The sequence below is a fragment of the Hemibagrus wyckioides genome, linkage group LG05, assembly GCF_019097595.1.
Source record: "Hemibagrus wyckioides isolate EC202008001 linkage group LG05, SWU_Hwy_1.0, whole genome shotgun sequence".
NCBI lineage: Eukaryota > Metazoa > Chordata > Actinopteri > Siluriformes > Bagridae > Hemibagrus > Hemibagrus wyckioides.
In genome coordinates this window covers 13,388,816-13,400,056 of record NC_080714.1, presented here as the reverse complement: position 1 = coordinate 13,400,056, position 11,241 = coordinate 13,388,816, and the positions used below count along the sequence as shown (strand labels likewise).

The window sequence follows — 11,241 nt, the reverse complement described above, 5'->3', positions numbered from 1 at the left end:
ATCTTTTTATTCCTGGACATAACATATTAGGTCCAAATTCACATTATTTTAAGGCCATACTTGGAGAATTATCACAGTTAGAATTAAACCCATTTGATTCAAGTGACCAAACAAATATACTATAAACTCTAAGACTTCAATAATACGTACTTCTTCAGTAATGATGACAGTATTATAGGTACAATTCTGGGAGAAGCTATTAAAAAAAAATCACACTGGTGCATGCAGAGTAACCTTATTGTTATGTAATATTTTGTTATGATATATATGCAAGTGTAGCCTCAGTTCATAAGAGCAAGAATGTCCAAAAAGGGTTTTTTTGCAATATCTATTTTTCCCAAATAAACACACAAGCCATAGTAGTTAAATGCAATAGTCTGGTTTATTGTAGAATACCAAAGAAAGATCAACAACAAATTATTGCAAATCCATAATTTAATAACAATAACACAGTTTGTCACACCCACTGACTATATTATTTATGTAGAAACAGCTTTTCAAAATTCAATTGCCTTTAACTTATTCTGCTCCTTTTCTGTTAAAGCCTGCTGGGCCAAGATCTTGTCATGCAGCCGGTGGTGTTTGCCTATCCCGAGTTTTGGCAAGCCTCGGTTTAGGCCCTCCAGCAGCACACAGGACTTGCAGAGTGACTGGCTGGAGATGTAACCACATCGTGAGCATGTTCCTTGCACAGGCATCTTCACTCCTTCCTTCACAGAGAGGTTCTCACCTGAGTGGATGATGTCCATGATGGCACTAGGCCTGACTGCCTCAAGGTCTTTGATGAAGGTGCGTGCATGGCCACGGTAAGCATTGGGTGAGTAAACACACTCAGTAGAGAAGTAGTCAAGTTTCTTGAAGTATGCATAGAGGACAATTTCTTTTTCATAGGCATATTTGAGAGGTTTGCAGCGCGGTATTGCTCCCTCACCATCACTGGCTGTGCTGATCACTGTGCAGCGATGCAAACGAGCAATATCACCTCGCAGCACATTCATTATCACTGTCTCCGCCACATCGTCTGCGTTGTGACCTTAAAATGTAACAGAAGAAAGCTGATATGAATGATATTTTCAGTATAAAAAAAAGTAACCCATGACCAACCCAATAACTACTATTTAGTGTAAAAATTTGCATTTAACTTAAAGCTCTTATTAATCTGTGTATCGAACAATATTCTTATATATCAATATTCGAACAATAAATTAGGCAATTTGCCAAAAGATGACACTTATTTTATATGAGATATAAAAATAAACATTTCAACTTGATGAGGACCACACTCCCACCTCTGAAAAAGTAGTTTCTTCTTCTAGTTTTCTTCATTTTTTTGTGAACTGCTGACAATGTCTCTTAAATTCAAAATATAACTATTGTTATTTAGAGTGTATATTTAAAGGATCATGTAAACTAATCATTTTCAATTACTGTACTTTTATAATGTTGAATGTTTTAATTAATTGCAATTAAAAGACACCACCATATATCGCATTTTAATTTTGTGCATCATTACACCACTGTTAAACAGTGTATCATAATACACTACTGATAGTGAAAAAACAAAATAGTTGCATTTCCAGTTCTGAATGTGATTAAGAATGATATTTTTGAATGGCATCCAAGATTAGTTTTATTAGTTGAAATTCTTTAGTTAAATTCTTTAGGTGAAAACCATAACCTGTATTTGCAGTTTTTTTGAAGTGGTTTGAACATTGGTGAAAATTTAAGCCAGCGATTACTTAGTACAGACTCTGGATCCAGAGCATGTGTTGTAGATAGGGCTTGTCAGACAGTGCCTCCACTTCTTTCTCACATATGCTGGTCATGGACACACCCCTTCATCATGCTGGGGTGAGCCCACGGTAACTGGCATAAATGCATGCTACATTCAGTGGCAAGTACGGTATTATAAATAAATATGCAAAACACATTGGTAAATTGTACTCATATATAGTCCCCTTTGGAAATTTTGAAACAGCAAGACTAATTCAACTGTCTTTGCTGTAGACTGAAGGCATCTGGGTTTGAGATCAAAAGAAGAAATGTTTTTTTTCAGCTTTTATTTTCTGTTATTTGTTTCTAGATGTGTTAAACAACATAGATCATAGCACAGTTTGTATAGACCACCCAATTTTTGTGACTGATTTGTGTTTCTTGTCACCCAAGTGTGTCCTTTTAGAATGATTGTTTAAACAAGCTCTGAAATTCTCTGGGTTTTCAACTTAAGCTGCAGCTCTGAAAACTGCATTTTTTAAACGATCAGAGTACAATGTATAGGAGAAAGGCAAGCCATTTTTCAAGCTCAGAAAAGATGGAATATCAATTTATACACATATTATGCACTGAAGTTCCTAAACAATGGGCACTACTAATACAACAATTCTGAATGTTATGAAACACACACCAAACATGGTCTGCCAAGGAAAACAACAGATCCACAGAATCTGTGGAAAAAATCCATGAAGACAAGACATTAAAAAAACAAGAGTCAGTGAAACTGCCAACAACCTCCACAGGGCAGTTTGAAGGTATCACAATCTACCAAACATTAGAAACTGACTAAATTGTGGCTCTAAAGGGATGCACATGCTTGGCTGCATGGATTCATGCTATTTGCACCAAATTCTGACCGTACCCTATGTGTGTGCAGAAATCCAGGTTTATCCGAGCAGGAAATGTTTTAAATGTTTAATCATTTGTTGGTGAGCCTGTGCCCACTGAAGCATCAGCTTTCTGTTCTTTGCTGACAACAGTTGAACATGAGATTTTCCTCTGCAGACCTTAACCCCACAGAGATGCTGTGGAATGATCTCAAGAGAGCTATTCACAGCAGACACCCTAAGAATACGGCTGAAGAAGTTCTGTGAAGAAATAGGGGTCACAGATTCCTCCTGAGCATTGTGCAGGCCTAATCTACAGCTACAGGAAATGCTTGGTTGAGGTAATTGCTGCCAAAGGAGGATCAACTACCTGTTAAATCCAAGTGTTCACTTTTTCCAAAGCACTGTGACTGTTTTATGTCTTTCGGCAAACACATACCGTTAAAGTTATAATAAGCAAGCTATAATTGCTTATGTGTTGTTGGCTAATACACATTTTGTTTTGTCTATACTTGTGACTTTGATGAAGAGGAGATGGCATTTTCTGATTAATTAATGGAATTAATTAATTCCAAAGAGTTCTGAGAGATGAGATTAGGGCTAGGGGACAGAGCGTCCATTAATATCTGAGAGTTAAAGAACACCCACAGAAATTGCTCGTTTCACGTCAATTGGCTATTCTGTTTTTCTGGGTGTTAAAAAGACCTGTTGCAGCCTTCAGAGCTCCAGTTAGCACACTGCTAGGACACTCCAAGGTCATTTCCATATGTTCTGGTCTTATCCCTTCACACTGATGAGTCATAGAACAGAGTGAATAAATAATTACTCTTTACAATAATAAATAATTACTCTTTACAATAATAGATAATTACTCTTTACAACTATGGTGACTGAAATTGGGAGTTTCTAATAAAGTAGACACTACATCTACTTTTCTACATTTGTGCAATATAAAATCGTGTAGCTATAGATCTGATAACTGCTGATCTCCTTTAATTCTCACACACCACAGTACTAGAGTTTACTCAGAATGGTGCAATAAATATAAAAACATCCAGTTTGTTGCAGTTCTGCAGACTGCAGAAATGCCATGCTGATGAGGCAGATGGTGAGCAGAAAAGCATCTCAGAATGCACAACATGTCAAACCTTGAGGAAGATAAGCTACAACAGCAGAAGACCACATTGGGCTTGACTTTTGTCAGCCAAGAACAGAAAGCTGAGACTGTAGTGGGCACCCATACTGGACAGGCACACAGATGGTAGGGTCAGAATTTGGTGTCAGCAGAATGAATTCATGTACCCCATAAAGGTGGTGTGTAGGTGGTGTAATGGCATGGGCAGTGTTTTCTTGTCACCCTTCTTTTCATAATCGAATAATCAGGCGATTATTGTTTCGATTAATCGATGAATCGGATAAACACACCACTTTTTTTCAAATTCGGACATGTTTAAGGGTTAGTTATCACTAATAACAGAGAGAAGTAATATTACAGAGATAGTTTAACTATAGTAGGTAAGCTCTCAGGGATCACAGTACCTTTTGTGGAAAATATAATATTCATTGTGATTATAAGCAATATAATAGGGTATTGAAGTGTATTCCATAGGCCTTTGTACTGTTGGTTAGTAATACAGTGCCCAATATAACTCAAGCTCTTCATTTACCTTCTTTAATAATAAAAGGGCAAGATTTTATTAGGTGTAGCCTGCCAAATAAATTAATAAGCACTTTACTGACCCAAGATAAATTTCCAAATCAAGCTAGTCGAAATAACGTGACTCAACATTTTCCCCAAGGACTCTATTTTTAAATTAAGAACCATGTATCTCTCCTTTCCCATACCCCCAAAGCCAAGAAAGTACACTTTAAAAATTTTAATGATATCTATCCATCTTTAGAGTTTCTTAGATATAGATTTAATATTGATCAGATAATTGTACCTTTTGTGATGTTGATATTGAAACGACTGTACATTTATTCTTTGACTGTTCATTCAGTAGAGCCTTTTGGTCTGATACATTTGAGTGGCTTAAAGCTTCAATCAAGCTGTTTTCTCAATTTTCTAAAAATGATATAATTTATGGTTTATTAATGGAAGATGTACATACTCAATTTGTACTGAACATTGTTTTCATTTTCAATTTTATATTCATAAATGTAAGTGCCTTAAAACAAAGCCATTGTATTCTGTTTTTCAAAAGGAATTTTGGATATACTGTAAATTTGTAAGATTGTTAAAATGTAAAACTGGAAGTTTAATTTATTGCAGAAATGTAAACTATTAGAAGACCCTACTGTGTAATTCTTTTTCTTTTTTTCTTAGTTTATTTTCATTTGGATAGGTGCTCGGTTCTTAAGGATCTTATGATCTTGTATTGCCTTACTGTATTTGAAAAATAAAAAAAGATTAGCTCTCAGGGCGCCAGTGGTTTAAAACATCGCACTTCATGGGCGTAATTTCGCATGTCCTGCGTATAACAGAGCTGTTGTGAAAACAAGCGTTGTGTCTGTAAACTGTCATAGTCGTACATTTTAGATGTGTACTCTAACAAACACACAAAATCTCGTATCTGTAAACTGATGTGGCCATAGATTTTGGGATCCAACTTTGACAAAACACAGAATTATATACAATAGTTTTAAAATTACACACAAATGTTTTGAATTACGTACGACTATTTTTGACAGTGATTTTATTCCATAAAATGCTCCCTTGCCTTAGAGGACTTGGGTCGCACACTTTTATCCAATGTGCTTGTACCATTTTTCCCATGTATGCCTGTAACAACGCTATGAATGAATGCATGGTGGTGTGTGCCAGTCAACTAATCAATAATGTCATTCATTGACAACGATTTTCATTATCATTTATTATCGATTTGATCGATTCGTTGTTTCAGCCCTAACATGAATGACACTGATTATTCATGGCACCTGTTAGTGGGTGGGATATATTAGGCAGTAAGTGAACATTTTGTCCTCAATGTTGATGTGTTGGGCAAACGTTAGGATTTGAGCGAGTTTGACAAAGGGCCAAATTGTGTTGGCTAGATGACTGGATCAGAGCATCTCCTAAACTGCAGCTCTTCTGGGGTGTTCCTGGACTGCAGTGGTCAGTATTTATCAAAAGTTGTCCAAGGAAGGAACAATGATGAACCAGCAACAGGGTCATGGGCAGCCAAGGCTCACTGATGCATGTGGGAAGCAAAGCCTGGCCCATGTGGGCCGAGCCAACAGACAAGACACTGTTGCTTAAATTGCTGAAGACTTTAATGCTGGTTCTGATAGAAAGGTGTCAGAATACATGGTGCATTGCAGTTAGTTGCATATGGGGCTGCACAGCTGGACCACTAAGCAATGGAAGAAGGTGTCCTGGTCTAATAAATCAAATTTTCTTTTGCATCACATGTATGGCCGGCTTCGTGTGCGTCACTTACCTGGGGAACACTTGGCACCAGGATGCACTATGGGAAGAAGGCAAGCGTCATGCTTTGGGCAATGTTCTGCTGGGAAACCTTGGGTCCTGCCATCCATGTGGATGTTACTTTGACACATACCACCTACCTAAGCATTGTTGCAGACCATATACACCCTTTCATGGAAATGGTATTCCCTGATGGCTGTGGCCTCTTTCAGCAGGATAATACACCATGCCACAAAGCAAAAATGGTTCAAATATGGTTTGATGAGCACAACAACGAATTTGAGGTGCAACTTAGAGACCTTAAAGGATATGCTGCTAACATCTTGGTGCCAAATACCACAGCACACCTTCAGGGATCTAGTGGAGTCCATGCCTCGATGGGTCAGGGCTGTTTTGCCAGCAAAAGGGCACAATATTAGGCAGGTGGTCATAAAGTTATGCTTGATCAGTGTATAAACAAACTCTTTTAAATCAAATATTTTATTTAAATTCATATCCTATACCATTTGACTACCTAATACATCTTGCTGCATCAGAGGGTAGTGGCCTCTTAAATCCTGGAGCAGATAGGGTTAAGGGCCTTGCACAGGGGCCCAGGATTGGCAGCTTAGCAGTGTTGGGGCTTGAAACCTCAGTCTCCAGCTCAGTAACCCAGAGCCTTTAATCACTGAGCTACCACTGCCATCACTGCATGGGGAAGTGGTAGCTTAGTGGTTAAAGCATTGGACTACTGCTCGAAAGGTTGTGTTTTTGTGTCCCCCAAGCTGCAACTACTGGGCCCCTGAGCAAGGCCGTTAACCCCCAAATGCTCAGTTGTATGAAAAAATAAGATGAAAATGTAAGTCGCTCTGGATAAGGGCGTCTGCTAAATGCCAGAAATGTAAATGAAACAGATATGGTTTCCAAAGGTTCCATTTACATACTAATTTCACCCATGTTGCTCATTAGCAAAGCCAAGTTGGTTGCATTATATATGGCTGTGTTGCACTGAACAAGCTGAAGTCCTACATTTGCTGTCTTCAATCCCTCTATACTGGAATTCTCCTTTTCAAAGACGTTACACAGGAATAACAAAAACACAGCACCAAGAAACAAATTACCACCAGAATATAACAAATATAATCACTGTCAATATATTTAATGTATTTGAAGGACCTTTAACTTCATTAATAACTTTTCATTAATATTTTTTTCAGTCTTATTGCACATCCTTTGATCAGAATCCTCTCAGATATAATACTCACTCCATCCTACAGCCACACTTGTGGTAATCATCTACTATCTTCAGGTTTATTCTGATCATATGTAAAATATAGGTACAAAACTCATTGGGAATGCAAACATTTGCACTCAATTGTATTCTGCCTCAATTTTCAAGTGGAAACTACCTGTACATATCTTGTCCACGTTCAACATCATGGCTCCCCGATCAAGCGCCTGCCTCCGAAACACGCCGCAAAAAGTGCAGTTGTTCCTCAGGCCCACTTGTTTGACGATGGCGTCCATGGTCCAGCCATAGAGCTCTTCATAGGACACGATGGTGAGAGGCAGATCGTACTGCTGTTGGTTTCTCCTCACCGTTTCTAGAGAATCGTTGCGGTATCCGGTGATGCCCTCGTCCACGGAGAGCAGAAGCAGCTTGAGGCCGTAATCATAGCGCTCATTCAGGACTTTTAGAACATAAGCCAGTACAGTGGAGTCTTTTCCCCCTGATGCGCCGATCCCAACAGTTTCCCCACGATTAAACAACCGAGCTGAAACGATGGTTTGGTGAATCTCTTCCTCAAAAGCCCAGAAGAAGCAGTGCTTACATAACGAATGGCCAGTCTTCGGTCGCCTGAGCACCGCCCTGTTTTTTGCACAACTGCTGCACTGGATAGGCATAACGATCAAACCTGAAGCTAAACTTACAACTAGAAGTAAACCCACAAAACAGTCCGCTTTAGACGAGAGATAGACTACAATGTATTGCTATATATCGCTAGCTAACTCATTATCCAACTCATAAAATGGTGTTCGCTTGGGTTTAAGGAAGCAAATGTAACTCAAAATATTTACCACGTAACTTACAGCCTCGTGTCTGCGAAAATACACGATAATTGCTTCTTTACGAATAGCTCGTTCACAGCAGGGCAGGCTTACCTAAACTGAAAACGAGAAACATCGGGTACAAAGCAGCTGAGAATGTTAAATAACACAAGCTTATGTACTGTTATTTTATTAAAGCAATGGTTGCTATAAGTAATCGATTACTTAATTAGTGCAATAATATACGAATTTGTCGAGGTTAACGTAACCTAACCGGATAATGCTCATGCTGTATTTTCTGCTTCGTCTTAAACCTGGAAGGCTCAGATGAAAAGAACAGCCCTCTAGCGCCCCGGAGTTCAGTGTACTACGAATGAGAGTACAGTACATTGAGGCGTACTTGAAGTCTATCTGTTTATTTGTCTGTGATCGGTCGATCATAACAATATCAATCTTTTTCTTTATGTTTCGTTTCTGATATAGACGTGAAAGTATTTATCAGAATTAGGATTTATCGCTGGTGTGGGTAGCGTATTGCAAAGTCTCCATATAGTGGATTATGTTCATAAACAAGGTAAAATAGGGCTTATTTCAAGTCAGTAAACATTTATGGATATGACACTTACAAATAATAGAAAAATATGACTTATGTTACAATACCTCCCTTCCTGTTCCTTATTATAGTCACTTATAAGCAAACACAGCAAAGAAAGCATTCCTAAAACAGAATGCCATATTTTGAAAAAGCGATTTAAAAAAGATCAAATATCTGAACAGTTGCATAAATGGACGATTCCATATATAGCAATATAATTAAGGATGCCATTCCAGGGGTCTAATTGTAATTCTGGGAATTTAGTTTTTTCAGTTAAGTAATGAAATTTTCGTATGAGAATAATAATTGTTAAGGTACCAGGGACAGTAAATAGAGTGTGTAACTGATACTTTCAAGGCCATTGTTAAGGGAGCGTGGTCTGAAACAACTCTTGCTCAATGCTCAAATTAATGGAAGAAGATTCTTGTCCAGTGTTTTGGTGAATAACATTTGTGAACTCATGAAAAGAATTATGGTTGTAGTTTAAAGGAGGAATCTCATGCTTACAATTTACTAATTTGTGTATTTTCTGACAAAAAATGCACAGAAAACTCCACAGATTGCATTGCAGACTATAATGTGTTAATGGGTGTGTGGGGGGTATGTGAATATGTGATTATGTGCTACAGTGGACTATCATTCTGTTCAGGGTGTCCCCTGGGATAGGCTCCAGGCTCCCTGCATAGCATAAGCGATACAAAAGATCAGAGTTGAGAAGCTATAAAACTATATGGGGAGACTGGACAAAAAGGGTGAGATTAAGCAAAATCCAGAATATGTCAAACTGTGATTACTATACAAGGTTCTAACAGTCTTACAGAATTAATTTAAAAATCCATATTTTTTACAAGGGCTTTCAAAAGAAAATCATGTTCCAATTAATCAAAACAGATTTACAGAAATCAAGAAGCAGAATCAATGTTGAAGGCTAAATTTTGTAACTTTTTTGTTGGTTTGAAAGAGCCCAACATGCTAAAAGAGTAAAATGATATTACAATGTTTTGTTGTCATTGATTTTAAAATGTTAAAACATTTTGCAGCTTAGCATGTAGAGTTTAAAAGGCTAAAAAATTTAAAAGGTTTCTAATATGTAAAAGGTAAAAATGTTAAAGTGCTGAAATATGTTTAATGGTTATGATAAAATGCTGCTATGATAGGTGCTAGGACAACTAGGTGGTTGTTATACTAATCCAGCAGGGTGTGGTTACTTGGTTGCTATGAACAGCATGTTCAAGATTCAAGAAGCTTTTATTGTCATTTCAACCACATACAGCTGGCGCAGTACATAGTGAAATGAAACAACGTTTCTCCAGGACCTGGTGCTACATAAACATACAACAACAAGTTCAATACAAAACAACAAACAACACCACAGAGCTAGGACAGAAGTTTGTCTTAGCCACGTAAAGTGCACAGTGTGCAGCTAGGTGCAAACAGAGCATAGACAAGACAGTGCAAAAAAGACAATAAATACAAAAGACAACACAAAAGAACACAGGACACTTAGCGCTGAAAAGAAATAAAAGAACGTGTACTGGAATGTAAGTGAAATAAAATAGATAAAGTGAAATGATGTAAAAAAAAAAAAAAGTATTGTGCAAAAATATTGTGCAAAAATACACAGCAGCGGTTGAGGTAGTGCAAATAGAATAAACATAAATATAACTATAGCAGCAGATGACAGGTAGAGGTAGTGCAGTAAGTAATGAACAGTATAAATTATGTGTGTGTGTGTGTGTGTGTGTGTGTCCACACAGTCAAGAGAGAGTGTGTGTGTGTGTGTGTGTATCTGTGTGTGAGAGAGACAGAGAGTTAGTATACAGTTCAGTCCTGAGTGAGAGTGTGTGTGTGTGAGAGAGTGTAGAACAGTTCAGTCCTGAGTGAGAGTGTGTGTGAGAGTGTAGAACAGTTCAGTCCCGGGTGTTGAGGAGCCTAATGGCTTGAGGAAAGAAACTGTTACACAGTCTGGTTGTGAGGGCCCGAATGCTCCGGTACCTCTTTTCAGATGGCAGGAGGGTGAAGAGTGTGTGTGAGGGGTGTGTGGGGTCAGCCACAATGCTGTTGGCTTTGCGGATGCAGCGTGCGGTGTAAATGTCTGTGATAGAGGGGAGAGAGACTCTGATGATCTTTTCAGCTGTCCTCACTATCCGCTGAAGGGTCTTGCAATCCGAGACGGTGCAGTTCCCAAACCAGGCAGTGATGCAGCTGCTCAGGATGCTCTCGATGGTCCCTCTGTAGAACACAGTCAGGATGGGGGAAGGGAGATGGGCTTTCCTCAGCCTCCTCAGGAAGTAGAGGCGCTGCTGGGCTTTCTTGGTGATGGAGCTGGTGTTGAGTGACCAGGTGAAGTTCTCCGCCAGATGGACACCAAGGAATTTGATGCTCTTGACGATCTCCACAGAGGAGCCATTGATGGACAGCGGAGAGTGGTCACACTGTGCTCTCCTGAAGTCAACAACCATCTCTTTGGTCTTGTCGACGTTCAGGGAGAGGTTGTTGGCTCTGCACCAGGCTGTTAGATGTTGCACCTCCTCTCTGTATGTTGACTCGTCGTTCTTGCTGATGAGACCCACCACGGTCGTGTCATCAGC

General features: G+C 38.8%; 1 protein-coding gene across 1 annotated transcript; it reads right to left on the bottom strand.

Annotated features, from left to right (window-relative positions):
* Nucleotides 1-370: 370 nt before the first annotated feature.
* ctu1 (cytosolic thiouridylase subunit 1 homolog (S. pombe)) lies at nucleotides 371-8,370 on the bottom strand. Its single transcript, XM_058390278.1, has 2 exons — nucleotides 7,416-8,370; nucleotides 371-1,033 (listed from the first exon to the last, which is right to left on the bottom strand). The coding sequence occupies exons 1-2, from the start codon at nucleotides 7,909-7,911 to the stop codon at nucleotides 498-500; spliced, it is 1,032 nt and encodes a 343-aa protein (XP_058246261.1). The 5' UTR covers nucleotides 7,912-8,370; the 3' UTR covers nucleotides 371-497.
* Between the last annotated feature and the right edge of the window lie 2,871 nt (nucleotides 8,371-11,241).